General features: G+C 42.4%; 1 protein-coding gene across 1 annotated transcript; it reads left to right on the plus strand.

Annotated features, from left to right (window-relative positions):
* Positions 1-1,040: 1,040 nt before the first annotated feature.
* On the plus strand, positions 1,041-22,288 carry LOC144206337 (fibroblast growth factor receptor-like 1). The gene is made up of 7 exons (XM_077731277.1): positions 1,041-1,313; positions 1,892-1,987; positions 13,102-13,374; positions 18,286-18,375; positions 18,456-18,740; positions 19,519-19,872; positions 20,579-22,288. Exons 2-7 carry the CDS (start codon positions 1,903-1,905, stop codon positions 20,995-20,997), a joined length of 1,506 nt encoding a protein of 501 aa, XP_077587403.1. The 5' UTR covers positions 1,041-1,313; positions 1,892-1,902; the 3' UTR covers positions 20,998-22,288.
* Positions 22,289-22,875: the final 587 nt, after the last annotated feature.

Raw genomic sequence — 22,875 nt, forward strand, 5'->3', positions numbered from 1 at the left:
TTGCATATCCAAGAAGTTTTACCTGACAACAGAATTTCAAATGCCTTTTATAAAACAATAATGATAACTCCATTTTTTTAAAAGATAATGGTACGAAATAATAAAACCAATGTATGTTTTCCTCCCTCAATACCTGATACTTGATCACATATTGCACATATGGCTGCGAATATGGGTAATAACGAGGTTGAAAATAGGGAGAAATGTTGTGTCTCTGTATCGACACAAGAGGGCAGAATTTCTTGTTTGGTTTTTACATGCTTTAATTGAACAGGGATTTGAATTGTGAATGCAATTTATAGTTTTAAAAACAACCAAGGGTTAAATGCATTTTGATTTTTTTCTCCAATTAGCAAGAGTAATTACTTGCTCTATAAAGGTTTAAATATTAATGAAGGAACATTAAGGATTTGTACAACAGTTATTAATTTTTAACACTTCTGGACCAAGTAACCTTAATTTTTGGTATGCAATATATAGAGGCAGTATGTCAGCCTTGTAGTTTTGGGGTTGAGGTTTCAATCCCAGGATACTTTGCAGGTTCTCCCGTGCCTTGTGTGGGTTTTATCTGGGTAGTCCGGTTGAACCTCTGTGGAATAGTTTGCCCACCCATGCTTTAAATTGCTCCTAGGTATGAGTGAATTATTAGCTGGCCATCAATTCAGAGAGTCCCCCCCAGCCTTAAATCAGCTGGGTAAGACTCCATCACCCCCCGCGAGCCTTGTGAGGGAGGATAAGTGGTACAGAAAATGAATGTTTTAAGGTTTTTTTTCTTATTATTTTTGAGGACTGTGGAAAGACTTAAACAATTTCCAAATAAAATACTGATCTACTTACGATAAATTGGAACCAATTAATTTTGTAAGTAGAGGTACTACCACTGTAATAGTATACTATTGGACAGCAGTCTTGCATGTTGCTCCTTTTACATCTACTGTACGTAGTTGTGGATATGGAAGGGTTAAGAAATACGCGGCCTCTGATTGGTCAGAAGTCTCAGCGAGCACACGCTTGGCGTTCTCGCGCACGGCACGAGTCTCCAGTCAGTCACTTGTTGGGCAAAAGCAAAGAGGGGAGGCACGCTGGACCGTTTTTCCAAATTAGCATACGGGAGGCAGGGGGGCTTTTTTGGGGGTGACTGAAGCCCCGTTTTGCTCTCTTCCAAGTTGTTTTATGTCGACGACAAGATTTACTCCAAACGATTTTTAAAAAAGTACCCGATTTGTCACTTTTAATTCATGGACTCTACCCGGACTTCAGCTAAAATTGGCAGCAGGCTGGTACGATCTTGACTTCTTGGTGTCAGCGTTCAGGTTTGTCAGCAACATTTTGATTTATTGTGACTTATTTGATGTGTTGTTTTGCTAAAGTTGAATCGGGGGGAAATTTTAGATGGTTAATGTACGACTTTTTGCTGTGATGTGACTTGATCATCACTGAAATTTCATTGTGGAAAATGTTTGACCACGTTCTAATGACGTTTAAAAGGAGGCGTTTCTTACTACGAATAACAGATTCCTGCTTTTTTAGTTTAAGCGCACATGAAAAAAAATTGTAATATTAATGATGGTGATGCTTCATTTATTTCAAAAAGTGTTGACATTTTGTTGGACTAAATTTTCCTTAATATTCATCACACAATCTACATCACAACACATGAACAAACTCAAGAAAAAAGTTTTTTAAAAAGAAGTTACATTTCATAATAACATTATTTTTTTTTCTCCCATCAACTATAATGTGCACTGCCATGATATTTTAATTAACAATATGCATTTTTTTTTAAATAACACCTGATGTGCTCTTCGTAAATGAGCAATCAGAACATCCATTTTCACTCCTACTAATATTTTCCAGTCACAAAATCACATTGCATTCATGTGTTTTTCAGTTCGAGAAAGTATGAAGTTTTTTTTGGACTCTATGGCTATACTGAAGATTATGCTGTTCATCATGGAGGCTGTCTCACTAGTCCACTGTGCACGAGGTGAGTTGAACGTCAACTGTCTACGGTTGAACGCCAGGCTGGAACTCCCGCGTTCGTGGCTCTTTCCGAACCGGGGAGGTAAAAAAAAAAAAAAACACTCAGTTAATGTTTTCACACAGAGAAGTAAGAGACGGAAAAGTAAGTTTAAAAAAAAAAACGTCTAAAAAGAGCCCAAAATCAACACGAGCTAAGGAATGAGAGAAGGGCAAACTTGCTTTTTACTCCAACGTCTGCATGTGTGCACGCACATTCTCCAGAGCTAAACCAAACAAACATCATCCATCAGCTTCCCAGGGTGAAAGAACACAAGTCTGTGTAGAGAGTCCAGCTCTCCCGCTGGCGGCCAACTGGCTGAGAAACGGCCCACGATTCACAGTTTTCCGTGCCAGGGTCAGTCCGCTTCTTTCTAAAGACAACACGCGGCGTTTTTCTGTTACGCTTGGATGCACGTACTGTGATTGACACGATCCGAGGCCCTCCGGTCAAAGGCCGGTAGGAAAACCAGGTTGGAATGAGTGGCAACTGAAAGCCAGACATATCAACCCCCCCTTGAGGAGGACCAGGCGCTGGAAAAATAAACCCCAGAGGGGTGTCTGATAGGTACAATACCTGCATGCGGCAATCAGGGATGCAGGAAAGTGGTCCGTTTAGAAGAGTTGGGCAAGGGATTAGATCTCCTGGTGCGTAGACAATGCCTCATTCACAGTGTGGCCCCCGCCGCGCACATAGCGCCACTACACTAAGAGTAAACAAGTAGTGAAGGCTAAATAAGATTAGGGGCCATTTTATGTGTTTACAGATGGACTTCTTGTGTCAAATAAAGCCTGTTCCTCTTCATTTCTCCTTTAAAGCATCGACAGATACCATATTTTCTTGCACATATGCCATATTTGTCGCTAAATGATGACTGAATTGAGGGTATGGCTTATATGCGCACAAATTAGAATTGATATGGACAAAACGCCATATTTTCAGAGTAATATATTTGTACACTCCCTGTTCAAACCATGAATATGGAGGTGAAAATTGTCGATCAGGGTTATCTCATAAATTGTCCAATTTGACAATTTTTAGACAAAGGGCGAGGCTTACATGCGAGAAAATACAGTATGCCGTCCGCAGATTTGGTTGGATGATCCTCAACCATCCGAGCAAATACACATTCCCGTTGCTCCGCGTGTTGCGGTCCAACTCTGACAGCGTGCGAGAGACAGGCTTCGGCGCCGATCCAAACCCACTTTTTCAGAGAGGTCGTAAAAATGGCTCCTGTAAAGATTAACAACACACAATGACATTTGTGACAAATGTCAATGAAACGATCAAGGCCAGAAGTTCTCCACTGAACCCCCCCTCCGTGCCCGCCCACCTCCTCCTTTGACTTTAGCGCGGAAACACAGTAAAACTACGACGGTCGTGTCGCTTTCCCGCTGTTAGCACAACAATACAGTCAAGGAGGAATAGGCAGCGAGTTTGAGCGAAAGCATTTTAAAAGCCTGTTGCTGTCAGTCATCAGGTGACATCTGATCCCACGCACCCCCTGTCCTTGTGGCACACTAACATATGGAACCCCCCCCACCCCACTACCGCCCAGCCCACTCTCTCCACACTGGAAAGACTTTACGCCTGGCCAAGCGAGACCCCTCCCCTCCTTTTTCTCCAGCACTTCCTCCACCCCAGTGCCCGAAACACCCCCAGCAGCTGCCGGAGGTGCCCAGTGATATGTCCCAGCACAGTCTCTAATGCGGTGACAGACTCAGAGACTGCTGGAAACGTTCTGTCCCTCTTTTCCATTGCAGTGCTTTAGCATTTGAAGAAAGCAGGGCAGCCAGAGTTCCAGGAATAGCAAAGCGAATACTACATCTCACAACAGCTTTAAACTTGGGATGGATATTTTGCGGAATCGGATGAGTGTGTGAAGTCCATTCATCAATGTTGACGCAAAAAGAATTCTGGTCATTGTCCTCTGGTGGACCATGTTAGAAAATGAAAATAAGTGCTCTCAGTGCATCTTTAAATGCGGGAATGTACCAAAATAAAGTGGAAGTGACTCCAGATGAACTGGAAATGAGCTGAAATACCCCAAAATGTACTCATTGTGTGCCGTTGATGAGTATGGATGTCTGACATTTCTACATTCAATGCCATCCTTTCCACTTCAAACTGATTGGACATCTATTACTGACGAACTCATTTCATTTCACATCAGAAGAATGAAAACTTGTATTTTGGGTAGAGCTGGTCGATAAAACGATAATGATAATTATTGGGAAATCATTTTTGTCAATGATAATATTCAATTTTTTTTCATATTTGAATAAGGATGAAAGTAATTTATTTACTTATTCATAGAAGTTTGAAGTTCCAAATTTGAAACAAAAAATGTTCCAGTTATCAACTGATCATTTTTAAAAATTGTAATAACAATCTTTGTCATATCGCCCAGCTCTAAGAATGATTTCCCTCACCTCAATAAGTATTGTGTCTCCATATTGTGAGATACACACAATACATTCATTGTTTCTTTGCATTTTAATCAGCAACAAGCAAATAGTACCTCACGTGGACTCTATGCACACGTTTGCTCTACCTTTGGCAGCCATCTGGACAAACTTAGCGCACACTCCGAAACCCTAGCGGAAAATATACATTTTACAGCACCGTTACGTCACGCTCTCATAACAAGGCGGTATTGTGATGCGCCGTGCGCCAATGGCTGTTAAAATCACAAGGCCATTTGGCAGCATCCCCAGTTTTCCATTTCCTTTACACATAATGAAGCACGATCGAAAAGTAACTCATTTCCCTAGTGTCCTTGTAGTTCAAAATATCTTCACAATTGTAAGCTTTAAGGTGAAATTACGGGTCTTGGGTGGTATGTAGGGAAAAAGAATGGCTCGCCTTGTGTATAGTTTTTGAATATTCCATTTAGAGGTCCAGAAAGCCAAACATGGCTCATTTTTTCTGCTTCGGCTCCATCTGTAGGACTGATGCATCATCGCACAAAGCAGACAGTTAGTCCTGCCTACGAGTACTGCATTTCCTCCCCTTTATTGCAGCTGTAAAGCAGGAGGAAGTAGGTTAACTTAATGTGCTGTTGTTAAAACAAGGCATGAACTGACCTTTACTCACCCACCTTCAATCTTTCTCGCCTCGGTTTAGCTCCTATTTACCCAGCGGTGCTCCATTTGCGCCAAACAATGGCTGGATTATGATATGGCCGTCCCCCCCTAGTTTGGACGGGACGGATTAATTTTAAATGCTCCTAGACTTGGAGACTCGAGAGCTCGGTGCAGTCCAGGCGCCGCCATTTAGGTATGCGCGGAAAGAACTATAACAACATTGGAGCGAGATTGTTATGATATCTGATTGGGGGAAGCATGTTTTATTGAGGGTAGTTGTAGTAGTAGTCTGCAAAAAAAATCGTTGGGTGCTTTTCTGCTGATTTGGGGGCATTTCTAGGTGACATCCTGTTGGATTGGGGGAATTTTAAGGGTCATTGGCTTTTTTTTCTCCCCTAGAAGTGTGATAAAACGCTAGTTTTTCGTGCAGGTCGCCATGAAAACAATCCCCGTCTATCGGCAGTTGGCAGGGGGAAGGAGGAATGTGTCAGACTTCACCCCAAGCAGGCAAAGAAAGGAAAGGGCTGTAGCTGTGATAAGTAGTCATAATGGAGGTCATTGGGTGTTTACTCAAGCGGGGTCATATAATCCCTGTTTGCAACACTCACTCATTGACTGACTTAAATGGCCACTCCAATTAGCATTCATGTGGAGTTTTAACAAGCCATTGTCCACTTTGTACGTTTATCTCTGTCAGCTGTATGCTAATGCTGACAAGTTTGTATTTTTTGGGAGTGGAAAGGGCGTGTGCAGAGATCATTAGTTTCCTTTGGAATCAGGATGCTTTCAGACCACACACACACTTCTCATGTTGGCTGAAATGCTCCGGTTAACCTCCTACAATCAACGTGTCATGCAATCACTATTCAGATGCACAGAATCACAAAAACACTAATAACAGCATTTTTTTAATTTGAATGTATTTCAATCTTGAAATGACTTTTCAAATTTGAACCATAACTGTAAAATCCTACTCACGCGGAAATCCAGGGTTTACAAGGGGGACGGAACTGGGTTCAAGGACTCAAAGACTCCCTGGGTAGACTTGGCTTCTTGTCACAATGTTGGGAGAGAAAAAAAATCACTACAGTCTGTAGAAACTGTGCCAAATTCTTTGTCCTCTTGAGAAAAGCTGTCAGTGGTGAAAGATGAGGACCATCGGGATGTCTCCACGCCTCATCAAGTTTGCTTTTGAGTCAGGTTGATTTGAAGTCAAAAAAACTTGATGTATGTACATTATGCTTCGAACCGTGTACCCATTGAAACGCCGGCATAAGAAAATTTTGAATAAGTCCACCGCTGACTTCCCCATACTAGCCTCTTCCCAGTTTTCCGTCCAACTCTGTCTGTAAACACTTTTTCACGTCACCTTTGATGGGGCTTGAGTGAGACCCCCACATAGCTTTTTGGCTTTTCCAATCCCATTTTCTTCTCCATTAATGATTCTTTTGAGCCACCTCGGGAATTCTTTAGCGCATTGTCCCTTTTGATTGAGCTTCAATGTGGTGCGGGCCAGTGCTTGTCACACTTCATCAAAACAGGAGTTTTTACTGATGAAGCGTAAGATGTCACGCTGTTCTCATTTCCTTATGCTTCGTGTAGACTGGCTGGGTTTTGTCTCTCCCTTTGCCAAATGCTTTTTTTGTCTTCAGTCGGTGTGTACCCCGACCAATTCCCGGTAATGTAATGCAATATAAAGTGATTCAACTGCCTTAATCTCCTAATTTTACTAATGTATTAATTTTTAATCTCTTAACAATTGTTTTTTGGTTCTAAACCAGCAGGTGGGACCGGCAAATCCGCCACACAAACCCCTCTAAACCCCCCCACCCCTGCTTGTTTTTTTTCTAAACGGTAAGGTGAACCGAGAACCAAATTGTCACAGTGAAAGGGTTAGCAGCTTGTACTAATGACAGGCTCAACTGCTCCACAATGACAGATTGATTCCACACAATATTTCTGGATTGTCAAAAAGCCCTATTGCTGTCAGTGGGAGCTTTACCGGTTCACCAGTAAAACCCTCCCCAAGTGACCTATTACGGGTTAATATAATATGGTTACCTACAGTACTTTCTATCTAAGGAAATGCAGTGACACAATGTTACATGCCTGTGAGCATCTACATTCTACACAATGTCCCACTCCAAGTGATTCATCCATCACCAAACACCCAGACAGACGGTTGTAAACAGGTGCTTGTCGGTACACTGCTCTGGGAGAGAAAGAGGTCTGTCGGAAAGGGTCATGTGGCTGAGTCCAAGCCCAGAATCTGGGTGTGAGATTGTTGAGATTCCTGGTTACCGCCGCCGCCGCCTCAGCCCAACCTAATCCTCTTTCACTCCCCCATGCAGCCCTCCTCTCCCTATGAACGCTGTTAAAGGAGACCTGGCTGCCATCTTAGCTCCTGTGCCTCTAAACCCCTCTTTGGCTTCAAGTTCACTTATCCACTGCCCCCAACCAACCTGACTGCCGGGACCACTCATCTTATTCTTCAGTCTGTGTTTGTCACTCTATCTGACTGTTTTCTTCATTCCCAGACACCCACATCAGTACTTCTTTCCAGATAAGTGGCCCAAAGCAAGCACTCAGTCCTCCTCGGCCTAATGGAGTGAGATAAAGCCAGTAGAGTGCCACTCACTCCGGCCGGCCCCATTGTGACAGCGCATGACTGGCCGAAGGCGGGCCTAGATTGCAGAGATACTGTATGCTGCAATATTATTGCTATTTCAGAATACATGTCAATATTTACTAATGACAATACAGTAATCCCTCGAATATTGCGGTTAGACATGGCCGGGATCATTGAAAAATGGTAGGGTCATCTCTATGTAATGTAACTACCTTTTTTTCTAGTAGTAAGAGTGTCTTCCAAGTTTCAGTGTGGATTTGCACATTTTTATGAAACATTTTAGTTTGTTGTTTTTTTTTAATTCATAAAAATGTGAATTTTTTTCTGCTATTAATATTTTTTAAGTTTTACTTCAGCGCTGAGTCGTAGTAGCAAAGCATGGATTTTCACATTGTTATGCAAAAATATTTTTGTTTTTTGAAAGTTCATAAAAATGTGACAATCCACGCTTTGCTACTATGACTCAGAACTGAAGTAAAAAGTGTTTTTTTTATAATTAATAGCAGAAAAGTAGTAGTGCATTTGCCATTTTCTAGAAGGAAAAAAAATACTCATGGAACCTTTAACCTACATTAAATGAAGCTTTTCATCTATAATTAAATAAATACTCTTAAAAAAAAAAAAAGGCCATCTTCACTTTTGAATTCAAGATTGAATGTCCCAAAGAACACTTTATAGGTATTTGGAGAAGCATTCTTCTTTCCACGGGCAAAACTGTCATGAGGTAAACAGAGGCGGTCTTTGTTGAATAACTCCGGGAAGCTCGTTCGCGATGACGCCGTTTATATCTGGTTGATTTATCGCAAGCGGATTGTGGATTTGTGCCGTGTCGTAACTTCAGACGACAGTAGTGCTCACTGCTTTTGTAAAAACACGCACGCACACGCTGGGGTCCTCCGACTAAAGCGGGCGGGCTAGCAGACAGCCGTCAAGTTTAATGAAATATAGCAGCTTAGAGTTCAAAGGCGCCACAGTAGGCCGGCCACGTTATGCGCGGGGCCGCGTGATGGAGATGTTTCCAGAAGCTTTCTGACGGCAGAGCCCTCTCTCCTTTTTGTTCTTGTTTTGAATGAGCCATTCTTAGGGACAAAGTTTGACTGAGAACCAAGTAGTGGAAGATGCTTATTCCAGTGGTTGTGCTTTTAGGGATCATCTTCTTTCCTCCTCAAGTATCCCAATTGACTCTTTTTCCCATGATTTTGCTATTCAGCCCACAAAGAAAAAGATGCTAAAGAATAAAGAGCCATTGTGCAGATGATACGCCGCTCTTACCTATTAATTGGAAAGCAAAGTAAGGGGGAATACCCGGTATTGATTACCAGTCCTTGGCAGCATTCTTCGTATTTCCCAGCCGTCTTGCTGCTGTCAAAAGACCCTCGAGTCCCCCCCCCCCCAACCTTGCTGCCAGCCGTCTCTCTGCTCTGGCTTTTTTAATGCTGATTTCTATCTGCTTGTGAAATGCAAAGCCAGCACCGAACAAAAAACGCTTGGCTTTTATAAACTCCCCAAGCTGCGGCCTTCTCTCTCTCCACATCTTCGCCTTCGCTCATGTGAAGTCACCGACCAGGGATTTGGTTTCTAGCTCGTGTTGCTTCCCCTGAACTTTTGCTTGATTTTTCTGGATGTGCATTATACAATTAAGCCTGAGGTTCTAAGAGGTGCAAAATGGAAGAGAGCCCTGCAAGCGTAGGCTCCATTAGAGTGCTCTCCTCTGTGATGTCCGTCTCAATTTGTACGGTCTGTTGGCCTAACACAGTGCTGCTGAGGAGGATGAGGAGGAGGAAGAGGAGGAGGAACCACTCGCTATTTTTCATCTATCTTTTGGGCTCTTATACATGAACTACAATTCAGTGCTAGCTTGGCTTGGACTTTATAATATACAGTGGTACCCCGAGATACCAGCTTAATTCGTTCCAGGACTGAGCTGGTATGTCGATTTATTCGTAGCTCAAATGCACGGCAACGCGCTCGTAACACCAATGGCAACAACCAATGAGACACTCACACATACTGTAGCAAGCTTTATCATCAAAATGAATCACTGTGTATTAAAAGAGTTTGAACGCACAACAAATTCTTGCAGTTGGCAGCAGATTAAGGAGCAAATCCTTTTTTTTTTTTTTTACGAGATGATGTTTACAGATGTTGTTTGAGTAACCACGTCCTGTGTTTTATCCAGTTGTTGAAGTTCCAGGTGTTTGTTATTATGTGGTTTTCAGAGGCCAACCTCACCTTTTATTGACGTGTTTGCAATGATCAGAATAACAATTTGTGTGTGTGTGTGTGTGCGTGTTGAGGACGGCATCTGCATATCATTACAGACCCGCCGCAGGTGTTCATAAATCAGGGTTATTCAAATCTCTCTAATCTTGATATTTTCCTCCATTTGTTTGATTTTGAATTTCCTAACACGTTAACCTTCTTGACACATGCCCAGACTTCCAATCTTCCAAATCTCAAGCATGTTTTGAGCCATCCAAGCGTCCACTCTTTAATTCGTACATCACGAGAATGCCATTTATTCAATGCGGCTCTTTCTCCTAAAATAATCCATCATCGAATTGAGCAAAGACAAACAGAGCTAATTCTGTGAGTCGCCGGGCCTCCTCTTCCTCCTCCTCCTCCTCCTCTTCCTGAACTATGAAAGATTCCATTCACACATGGAACCCGGCTATAATAAGGCGCTCCATCCATACCAGCGCCGCAAGACGGGGAAACCCATATGTTGGCTTGTATCGTTTTCCCGTCCAGAGAGTGGCGACCCATTCTTACAATTTGACTAAGCAACCAGTTTGGCATGAAGCTACCACGCCATCATTTATGAAAACTTCAATGTGTAGTCGACCGTGTGCTCAAGTGACCGGGAGGAAAGTTTAGTTTTCAGCGATTGAATATTACATTGGAGTATCTCTCAATCACTCAAGATAAAGACGTTATTTCATTTTGCACAGAGAGCCTCTGTGGTTTCGGCGCTTTCAACTTCAAGGTTGCACAAACCTGTCCTTGAGAGGCAGGAGGCGGAGGAGAGACACTACTGAAGAAAGGATAGCGGTCATGCACACAGGCGCAAATACTTATTACGTGATGCACACCACCACGTCCTTGATTTCAGCACCTCTGTGTGCCTTGTTTTTCAGAAGGGAGTTCAAACGTTTTGTTGTTTTTTTTTTTTTTTAAAGACCAAAGATTGAGGGAGGAAATAATTTGTTGCACATTCCAAAGAGTCGGCGCAGCGGCCAAAACCTTCTCGTGCATTAGGCTCATTTATAACGTCTGGAACCGGAGGGGTCCCAGAGAACATTCCATATGATTTACCATATCTTCACCACAGTAAGGATGACAGTGATGAAAGACAGTAAATGAAAGTGGAAACACATGTTTAAGGACTATTACAGTACGCTACAGTAGTCACAAATGTATCATTGAAGATTAGATGCCAGATTTGTGTTGGGTGATTGTAGTTAGCATTGGTTATGATCGGAGTGAACAGTTCACTCAAAACCCTTAAGGTTACATACAATACAATTCATGCTGTGACATGGGTTGACTTCCACTTTTCGGGATTTCAAAGCAGCATGCATATACCATAGGAAACAGGGCAGGTGTGAATATGGCTTAAGACGCAGATTGTTACATCTTTTTTTGTAATGGCGCCCTCTGGCTCGTTCTCATCAAATCTGAGCAAACCCAGGTCAACGACGTTGTGCATGACCCAATTGTGGTCTGATATGGGCCAGCTGACAGCAGCAAAGGAGACTGCGGTTGCGTTCTCTTCCCAGACATAAACAAAGACACTTTCCATTTCCTGTACACAGCATGATATAAAATGCATGGGTGCAAATGAACATGCTTTTCAACTTATTATATACAGTATGTGAGTTACCAATATAAAAAACAATAACCCTATGATTTAGCTGGCCAGATGTTGCGTACGCTGCAGTAACAGGGCATTGTTTAATATTTGTAAACACAACAATTTTGAGGAGGTATCGCCAAGGCCCACTTTAATATATGTTATTTACTGATTACATTATCTTTTTTTTACAATAATTTTACTGGTTTAATAATGAGTATCGGATTGGCTGTGGACAAAACATCTTGGGGGAAAAAATCAAGTAAAAAAATCTACATGGGACCCCCGCTATGTAGCGTGCCAGATTAACCGGATGAAGTTACCTGGCTCACCTCTACACTTTGGTCACCCCATCAATAAAGTTCTTGTTTACCATTAGGTGTGAAATGCACCAGAGGAATGTGACTATGTGTTTTTGTTTGAGTGTGTGTATGCATTGGAAGAAGTCATGTGTACTTACCCTCCCCATTGTTTTTACTGCAACCAGAGCAGGCCCATTTGTTCAGAGGCCCAGACTAGCGATAGTCTTTGGTTTCATTTGATTGGCTGTCTGGTCTGCTCAGCATTTCAGGGTTTTGTTTAGTTTCCAGTGGGCGGGCCCAAGGAATCGGTGCCCGCTGTTGTGCGGGCCTCCTAACGCCATCACGGGGTGTTTTGGGCCGCTTCACTACACCAGATCTGAGGCAGCATACCCCCGGCCAATTAGGAGCCGCCGCTGTCCGCCGAAGTGCGACCTGCCCCGCGAACCCGCGCCCGCCCCCATGAAGGCTTTGATCTCTTGCACGCTACGCAAAAAGTCGAGGCGGTACACTTTGCCCTCTGTGTGCAGGCCGTGGACGACAGGCCCTGTCCAATTATTACAATCTGGTTTCAGCATTTCTGGGTAATCAGACAAGAAAACGACAAATTACCTCCTTCTCATTCCATCTGCCCCTGACTGAGATGTTATTTTTTTTCTCCTTTTTTTTTTGCTTCAACAATGAAGGCTTGTATTCATAATTTGTTAAATTGAGGTTTATTGTTGAATGGTAGTTCTCAGACCATCTCAGACTTGGATAGGCTGCTCATTTGTTCTCGTACTTTGCGTCGTCGCAAGGGTTGCAGGGGGGATTTTCTAGAGCCTATCCCACCTAGAGAGAGAGAGAGAGACAACCATCCGAACTCACAATCATACCATCATGCGAGAATTGAACCTAATAATGGTCAAGTTTACCCAGAGGTTTCGCAATGTGCGCTTGTATTTTGAGGACTTGAATTGCAGCCGATTGAGTAGACCAAATGTGTCAAACTCGTTTGAGTCTCAGGTTACATTGGGCTCATAATCATTGGTAAACTATATTGAATGTACACAGTAATATGTTTTGTGTAATAGATCATGGAATTTAGTATTTGGAATGATCCTATCATTCATGTTTTTTTTAAATGAGAGGGAAGGCTTGTATGTGTGATCTTAATGTATGTGTGATCTCAAATAGTTGATAGTTACAGTTTGTATTTGCATGTCTACCCTCAGGACCACCTCGTGTGTCTGAGAAAGTGGCTCAACGGCAGACTGTCCGCCTCGGGGGTGCCATCAAGCTGCCTTGCCCGGTGGAAGGAGACCCTCCGCCACTGGTCATGTGGACCAAAGACGGGCGCAACATCCACAGCGGCTGGATCCGTTTCCGCATCTTGCGCATGGGTCTGAAGGTCAAAGAGGTGGAAGCAGACGACACAGGGACGTACATTTGTAAAGCCACTAACGGCTTCGGCAGCGTCAACGTCAACTACACCCTCATCGTCATCGGTAAGCAAAGTTGATTGAGTTGAATGATGAGAATGACTTTATAATGTCAATATAGAAAACATCATTTTCAATTACAAATATTTTTAGCTAGTGGTGCGCATTGACATTTTTTCAATGCAAAAAAAGTGTGCCACAGCTCAGAAAAGGTTGGGAAACACTGTTCTAGACCACCCCCGACCCCTTAGAGGTGAAGGTCGAGAGCAAGTGGATTTACAGAGGTTTAGCAGTGAATCCTTTCCCGGGGTTGTGTGTATTAAAGCCGCTACCTCTCGGTGCCCAAAGTCAACAGCAACATGGGATTTTGTTTCATACTACTTCATCCTTGATGAATCAAACAGATCTGGAGCTTTCCCCCCCCCCCCACCCCACCATAGGCTACCCTCCCTCCGTCAGCAGGAGGGCCACAATAAGAAGCTCAGTCGGTTTTCAGACAGTCACGCGGCGCTTGAAAAAGAGGCACAAAGGGGCGAATGTGGCTGGCTGGCAATGGCCTTTGTGTGTCTTTGCGTGCGCAGCCACTGTATTATTTCCTTTCGGGCCGAATCGGGGCATGATGAATGAGCAGAGCCGACGAGTGTGAGGGTTGTGTTTAGGCTAATTACTCTAAGATGCCTAATTAGGGTCGGAGAATGCGCACTGTCGCTTTGCTTTAGATTAGAAGAACCATAATCAGGCAGATGTGGCAGCGCGTCAAAAAAAAAGGTGCTTTACTGTAATAAAGCCAGCTCAGTGTAGGAAATAGAATGTGCGCCTGTTTATTTGCAGTTTCCCATAGGAGTTCAAAGAAGGGGTGTCTGCTGATTGTGCTAAAATGAAAGGTTGGGAGTGTGGAGGAGGCACAACGCCAGTTTTAATGTCAAGGTTCGTTGATGCCGCGCATCATCAAAGCGGACCGCGTTTACGTCATCGTGTAAAAGGCTGTTGAGAGTTTTTCAAACACTTAAGTGGCGTTAATTCCGAATTGATCACATGACACCAGCAGTGTGTCATTTAAGCCTGCTTGAAGGGCCTGTTGATTAGCCTGTGACAATTTTGGGGCTTTTTTTTGTTTGCTTGCTAGGGTAAATATAGATTTTTTTTTTAGTGGAGAAGGTGCAAAACTCACACAGGAAAGCTGGAGGCCTGATTTGAACCCGTGATCTCCTTGAACTGTGAGATGTATGCTTTCAAGGTGTCTTCAACAAAATGAAGAATTGGAAAGGAGTTGCCTTTTGAGACCTCCCTCTGTGTGGTCTAATCACCATAAATAAAACTGATATGTGCACAAATACTTCAAATTCTGATTTTTTTGTGCAATCTATTGCAATAAAATCGAAAGTAATAATATTCATTCATTCATTTTCGAGAGACAAAATCAAATAGTGGGGAAATTACATAAGCAAATGTATTATAAATGTATTATAAAAATTAAGCAAATGTATTATAAAATTTCCAGCAGCTGGTGAACACCCCCCCCCTCCAATGAAATACAGTCAAAAGCGAATAGTGGGGAAATTAAGCAGAAATAGATGAAGATAAATGAGGTCTTTATGGAAGGCAGGGAGCTGGGTCTTTTCCCCATCTGCCAGTGGACAGCCTGTCCTCCCTAAAGCTATCTAAAGAATCTGGTCAGTCAGTGCAACATGGCGCCTCCTCAATCCCTCCAGCTGGCTGTTTGGGCCTGTTTAGGGTGGTCTCTTGACAACTGGCCCCAACACTTCCAGGCCCCCCCACCCCCCTCCAAGTTGGAGCTGCTGCATCCTCCGGCAGGGCACATAAACTATAAACACGGGACCTTGGATTTATGTGTGGAATTTCTTAAGAGTGCGTTCAAGAATCATTCCAAAGCTGTGTGACAAGTTCTCTGTTTCCTTCCTCCATTCCGCTGATGATTTCAGGCTAAACAGGGTGTCCTGTTTGCACCGGGATCACCTGTGGAAGCAAAGTGTGATGAACTTTCCCCTCGTATTAGATTGTCGCCATCAACATCTGGAGCTCATTGTGGCCCCAAATCATCCGGGCTTTTTCCTGTGATTCAGCTGGCACAGGAGGCCAGGAACCCGTTTCCTGTAGCTGGATTTGTGAATGAAGTGAGAGCGGATGGCGTCAGCTCGTCCGTCCGTCCCCCCCCAAACACTGTAACTAGAACGTGTATGGATTCTGGATTGTAATTCCAAGCTTTTGTACCCGTGTTCTTGACTGCTGTGTCAGATCAACTTGGTTATCTGCACTGTAAATACAAATTGCAGTTTGTACTAGGCTATTTGAGAATTCCAGATAGGGAAAAAAATTATTCCATCTTGGTGAGCCACCATATTCATATGTACTTTCAAACGGACTAGTTTTGGCAGATTTGTTCTGTTCCTGAAAGTGTTGATGAATGGTTTCAAGCCGTTTATTTCACTTTTGGTTGAGTAAACCTTAGCACACAAAACATATTGTGCCCTAAAATACTAAATACTTTTTTTTAGACCATTGGCTAGTTTAATATTAAACAAAAAAAAACTTAAGCCACACACAGACACAATAATAATAAGAATTGGGCAACCATGTCTTGTTTGACCACACTTCTATCCACAACAACTGCCCATGCATGAAAACACAATTGTTTCCCAAATTTTGCCCAAATGGAGTTCTGGGGGGGAGAAATGGTTAAAGAAAAAAAATCCTAGGCGATGAGGGACCATGTTCTGTTTGGATTGGGAGGTTCAGGAACCAAAAGGAATGTGGAGTGCCTAAGTGAGCAACAGAGAGAGATTTCTTTCAGTGCAGAATGTTTTTTAAAGGAATGGGTTATTATAGTTGGCCAGTTGAGGGCCCTTCAAATAGCCGTGGTGACATCATGGCTAGGCTTGGTGCTACAGGGGACAAACAAAGGAGGGTTTGTACCTAGAACCCTCCGGAGTTTTCAGGGTTTCGGTGGGACGGTGGGAAGGGGGAGGGCAGCTTCGGAAAAAAAAAATCACATCTGCTCTCTTTACCTGACCCAGTGGAACCTGGCAAGGCACTGGAGTACGCTAAACTTTATCGAACATGTGGCCCAGCGATGTCTGAAATGTTTGTAAGGCAATGACTGTGCTGAAACCTTTACCTTGGCACACAGTTCATGCGTAGTGCAAAAAATATGAGCTCCGAGTGCTATATTAATTCTCTGTTATGCTGCACACTGGTAAATACAGATAAACCACTAATACTTACTGAAAAATAACTGAATGATGAGCCTGGAATTTGCAAAATTGACGGATGACTTGGGGGTGATAGAAAACTGGAGCTTTTTTGGCAAAGTCACATCAGTTCAATGGTTAATAATGCAAAAAAAAAATAATAATAAAGCATACAAAGAAACAGTGGAACATGGAGAAAGAGCTTTTGTTTACTGGCTGCTTAATTACTCTTGTAAAATTCTCAAAACAGCTCCGACATTCTTCAACTAAAGTGTTGAGTACTGGCGTCAAAAAGCTTGGTCTGTTGCGAAAGACCCAAACCCCACGACCAAAACATACAAAAAAAAAAATAACATATATTTAGAACATACGCTTAGGTGAGCCAAAAAAATTAAAGATATGGTCATTTTTTTTATCCAGGCCAATTTCATTCAAGCAGACTTTTTTTTTTTTTAAATAAAAACTTGAGATTATTTGACTCTTATCATCATTTCCATTCTCAAAAGGTGCAAGAGAAGGTTTTGATCAAGTTTATTCCATAAAAAAAGATTCTTGTTTAACAATTTAAGAGGAAAAACATTAAAGTGAATAACAATCATCTATTTTCCATGTTTTTAAAACAAGAAATTGCTGGTGACGCACTCCCTTTTAATTCATCACCGCTTAATTAAAAAGGTCGATACAAATCACAGATGCTCGATTGGGTTTCAGTCATTATACTTTCTGTAAGCTGGGTCTTAAGTGCGCTGCATGATGTCAGCCAGTGACATAAAGTCCACAGCTGTCTCTCTCTCTCCCGGAATTGCACTCGTGAAAAAAAAAAAAAAAACGTCTCACGTTACTTCCAAATGCTACACAGTTTTTTTCACTATCTATGTAAATGCTGAATTCACAAAGATGGCGCCAAGAACACATTAAGTTCGATACGGTTGAAGCGTCGATTTATTTCAATGCCGTAAACCCCTTTCGAGTGTTGCATCATGAACAGACTGATGGTGGGGGCTGCTACGTAAAAATGCCCATTGGCTCTCGGGGGCAACTTAGACATCTTGCTTAATAAGGTCACTAAGGGCCTCAAACTGATTGACATACTCTCTTAACGATGCTTCTTTTACTGTAGAAAACGACATTTGTAATCAACATTACAAAAATACAAAGGCAGTGATGAATCAAATTAAATAAGACCAAAAAATAGGAGATCTTAGGAGGAGTGCTATACACTTTGGGAATCAAAGACACCCTCCTTTTTTGTAATCTGCATATTCATCATTTACTACAGATTGTCAGTGATCATGGGAAAATGTATAAAAAAAAGAAAACTGCAACAGATATAATAGAAAATAAATATAAGAAATTCATTTGTGCAAAAAAAATAACTGCCTTGATTGTGAGTGAGCCAGCGTGGCACTTTTAGAAAATAACATATTTTATAGTCGAATAAGAAGAAAATATAGCTGTCTTGATATAACTTTTTGACACTGTAGAAGCAGCATTACTTCAAATTCATTTTGCTCAAGTAAAAGTAGTAGTGGTCAAAAGGACTCAAGTACAAATAAAAAAATATTCAGTGAAAAGAAGGAATGAATGAATGCTGAAGTATATATATTTTTTCTGAGCACAATTTCTATTGTAAAACAGTAACCTACGACAAATCCATATTATAATCCTTACCAAACATCTCTTTTTTTTCAAATTCACCATGCCTGTACTACAAATTCAATGTTAACTTTAATACCTGAAAATTCAATTTTTCTTTTTGTCTCATCAGATGACTCCAGTTCTGATAGGACCAGACCTGCTGTGTTTGATGGAGTCCATTCAGCAGCACATGGTTCTGATGTTTTGGCAGAAAAGTTTGGTAAGTGTCACAGATTAATTAGCCTAATAACTACTAAAAAAATATATTAAAAAATAAAAATTCTCATTACTTGTCAATAGTGCGCCCCCGCTTCACCCAACCCGCTAAAATGAGGAAGCGAGTGATCGCCCGTCCCGTGGGCAGCTCGGTGCGCCTCAAATGCACAGCCAGCGGGACCCCTCGGCCCGACATTGTGTGGCTGAAGGACGAGCGGCCGCTGAGCGGGCAAGAGGTTGGCGAGGGTCGGCAGAATAAGTGGACTTTGACCCTGAAGAATCTGACGCCCGAGCACAATGGCAGATACACCTGCAGGGTGTCCAATCGGGCAGGAGAAATCAACGCGACGTATAAAGTTGAGGTCATACGTGAGTATCATTGCCATTTTCCACTTACAGTCACACGAAGGGACAAACAAAAATTGTGAATCCTGACTTCGTAATTGAGTAGTCATAATTCTGACTTTGTTCTCAGCATTTTGACTTTGGTCTCAGAGTTCGGACTTTATTGCTAATCAATGTGTATCATGTGATGATGCAAATAGAAGAGTTGTAATTCATAAATAGACATTTGTATGAACTCCTTTTAATTAATGCTTTGTTTTTCTTTTATCGACACTGGGTGGTGTTTTTTTTTCTTCTTCTTTTTTTTCTCCTCAAATATGGGCACTGACTGCGGTTCTGATGTTTTACAGAGGAAGTACAGTAACCTTCCTAACAATCAATGTTCTCCTCTAGCTCGCTACAACTAAATGAATCGCCATCCCATCTTGGCCCCGTGCCGGATGAACGTGTGTAATCACGCATATGAGAAGCAGATTGAGGAAGCAGGCGGGAGGGTTAGGCCTTGTCCCCTGGCGCTTACTCCGGGGAATTGGGGCCGGCCGGGGCGAGTGCAACAGCCCCTTTATAACTCAAAGACCCTCCAAAATCCAACCTGGATTCCATTAAAGGCCAGCTGCCTTGCACTGTACAACCGGGAGCACAGAAAGAGAGGAAACTAATCACACATACTTAAGCTGTTACATGCGGTTCTCAATCCTCCGTGTCTGTCAATGAGAGTTGCGAGGCCCACTTCCATACATTAAGACATCTTCCTTCCATGGATGGACTAAAAGCTTTATTTTTTTCTCCCCCCCGTGTGTAGAAAGGACCAATTCCAAACCGGTTCTGACGGGAACGCACCCTCTCAACACCACGGTGGACTATGGGGCCACCACGTCCTTCCAGTGCAAAGTGAGGAGCGACGTCAAGCCGGTTATCCAGTGGCTAAAACGCGTGGAGACTAATGAGGAGAGCCGTTACAACTCTACCATTGAAGTGGGAGACCACCGCTTCGTGGTGCTGCCCACAGGGGAGGTGTGGTCGCGACCCGACGGCTCCTACCTCAACAAGCTTCTCATTACCCGCGCCAAGGAGGAGGATGCCGGCATGTACATCTGCTTAGGTGCCAACACCATGGGCTACAGCTTCCGGAGCGCCTTCCTCACCGTGCTGCCAGGTGAGGGACCGCATGTGGAAAAGAGCATTTTCTCTAAAATATTTTTTTGTTGCTAATCGTGGATGTACAGTATCGAGCTGGCATGTTAAATTGGTTGGTACCTTGAGATACCAGCTTCATTCGATCCAGGCCTGAGCTTGTATGTTGATTTTTTTCGTAACTCAAACGAACGTTTCCCATGAAAATGAACTAAAAACTAATTAATTCGTTCCAACCCTCTGAAAAAACACCAAAAAGGGGATATTGGATTGGAAAAACATTTTTATTTATTCTAGTTCACCATCTATTAACTAAGTAACAAATAACTAGTGGTTCTGGGGGAGAGACTTTTTGCACACAACACGCTGGTAACATAACATAAACAAATTTAAATTAACTGGAATTACGATGCAGACAAACTCAAAAATAAGTTTCATCAAACCTTGCACTCAACTTCATTCTAATTTTGTTTTAAATTTTGATACCTTTCTTCTCCCGGGGGGTTGGCTCTATTTACCCCACCTCTACCCTTACTTTCGACAACCTATCGAGGGTTATTTGCTTTTGGATTTCCTTCAAAATATTCCCAAAGAATACAGACTCGCGTGAAAAATCCCAAATTTCAGCTTCCTTCCTGGATGCCTCCATCCCAGAAGATGGCACCAATTTGTAAAACCAGAAAATGTGAATTCCATTTTCCTGAATACCATGGCATTCTCTTTTCCAGACACCAAACACCCCATGGCTCCCATCTTCCCGGCGGCCTCCAGCTCGCTGCCCTGGCCGGTCATCATCGGCATCCCCGCTGGAATCGTCTTCATCTTCGGCACCGTGCTGCTCTGGTTCTGCCAGACTAGAAAGCAGTTCCCCAATCCCACTGGCGGCGCCTCCGCCTCGGCGGGGGGCCCCCAGCGACTCCCTCGCGAGCGGGGCTTTGCCGCGCCGCCGTCCGGCTCGTCCAGCCCGGACAAAGACTGCGCGAGCTCGGTCAACTACGAGGAGTACCTGGCTCAGCAGCAACTCCTCCTCAGCCAGGGGGGCGCCACAAAGGTGTACCCCAAAATCTACACCGACATCCACACACACACGCACTCGCACGTGGACGGCAAAGTGCATCAGCATCAACACATTCACTTCCAATGTTAACGGATGGAGCTTTTTTTTCTCACGCCGCCGGGAAAAACAAACCCAAATCGGTCAGGTCGTCAGACGGCGTGGTGATGTTTTTGCCCACGGCCAAATTGTCTGACTCTCCAGCCGCAATAGACCCACCGGCGCTCGCCGGGCACTTCATTTTTGCGTGAATGCAGCTGTCGGGGCCTAATGAAAAAAGGGGTTTCTTTCGCAAAGCCCTTTGCCGGGAAACGGAGCTCGCGTTTCACCTTCTATTTCGTCAGCTGTCAACGTTCAAAATGGTACCAGAGGGGCACAAAAAAGGGCTTTTTAAGTCGTTCTCAGGTCGTCCCTTTGTCAAGAGACGCTTGGCGTTTTTTTTTTGGAATGCTGACCACTATTGTTTTATTATTGAGCCATTGGCCGCCATTGTTGGTTGTCCGATCCATTCGAACGCAGAGGGTACAAGGGTCAAGTCGGCGAGCGAGAAGCTCATTAAAATTCACTACAGAAGAATGCAAACATAATTCGACGTCTATCGTCGTCAATGGTACTGAAAGGGTTAAATTACACAAACTGGTCAGATGAGGTACTCCTGGATAATCCAAGGAAATGTTGCTTCAAAACTTAACAGTATTTTACAGACCTACTTGTCCAAAACCTCATTTGAATCTTCTGCTAGGGGTTTCGGCCTCCATCTCTTCTACCTTGTCTTTATCTGTGTGCTTTCTTTTTAAATGCCATTTAATAACTTGACAGCCTTCAAATTTAGCTCCTTTTGAATCCAAATCCATTTTTTTTGTTTCAATTAAAAAAAAATGGGATCTTTGACCAGGCAAAAAATATATATAAATATTTCTATTGAATTTAAGTGAAATTAATGAAGTGTCTGGTGAAGTGTCTCAACATTGTCCAAGACTGCAAGTTTTGAGTGAAGTATGTTTTTAGTGTTATTTAGGAGGAGAAATAACATTTATTTCAAATGTTCTTACCAAATCCCTCCTACCTGTCAAGTTAAGAATTCTCAACCAATGACAGTTCATGAAGCTCCATTCATTTCTAATCAAACTGAGTGTTCAATACTTAATTTATTTTTGATTTCAATGTATCAAAAGTTTATTTTTCTCAATAAGTCTTTTTACACTCGTAAGTCATGTACAGTATACTTTGTGCCGTTGTGTTTAGTGTATTTGAAGTACCGTTTATTCACATTTAGTTGGATTTTAGTGATCTATGTATGCAAATAGTTCTATTTTTGACAATCCCAATTGTTCAGTATTCAAATCATCTTGTTTGGTGGTTCGATTAAATGTTCAAAAAAGTGGCTTTGCGCGTCTATGTTAAGAAAGTCATTTCAATATAGTTAGGTAAGTTAATTAATTTGAATATCAACTATAAAGCCCGGGTGTCAAAGTGGTGGCCGGGGGGCCAAATCTAGCCCGCCGCATTAATTTGTGTGGCCCAAGAAAGTAAAATCATGATTCAGGATCATAATCAAATCAACATTAAAGATATACATATTATATTTCCATACAATAATTGCTATTTTTTAATCCCATTTTTTCTTTTTCTGTTTTAAGTTCAAAAAGCATTTGGTAAAATCTAAAAAGAAATATTTTATTTTTTCCACTTTATTATTGAACACAATTTAAAAATATTTAGTCTTGTTGTTCCCTTACTAAGAAAAAAAAGCTCTAATACACATTGTTTTCAATCTTTAAAAAACGGAATATTTACGGCTTTTGATTCAGTTCTTTTAATCCGATTTTTTTTAAATATATACATAAATATTGCTATAAAGCTTCTCATCTGGAAATGAAAGCAAAGTAAACTACAGTACAATGACAACAAGGTTGTAGATTTATAAATTTTTTAAGGGTGCTCGAATGGCGCTACTCCATCAACTCAACA

This window comes from Stigmatopora nigra, chromosome 13 (assembly GCF_051989575.1).
Source record: "Stigmatopora nigra isolate UIUO_SnigA chromosome 13, RoL_Snig_1.1, whole genome shotgun sequence".
NCBI classification, from domain to species: domain Eukaryota; kingdom Metazoa; phylum Chordata; class Actinopteri; order Syngnathiformes; family Syngnathidae; genus Stigmatopora; species Stigmatopora nigra.

Coding starts and splice junctions, on each gene's coding strand:
- LOC144206337 (XM_077731277.1), top strand. CDS start 1,903: ATGAAGTTTTTTTTGGACTCTATGGCTATACTGAAGATTATGCTGTTC. Junction 18,376..18,455: donor TGTTTTGGCAGAAAAGTTTG/GTAAGTGTCACA, acceptor ACTTGTCAATAG/TGCGCCCCCGCTTCACCCAA. Junction 18,741..19,518: donor GTATAAAGTTGAGGTCATAC/GTGAGTATCATT, acceptor CCCCGTGTGTAG/AAAGGACCAATTCCAAACCG.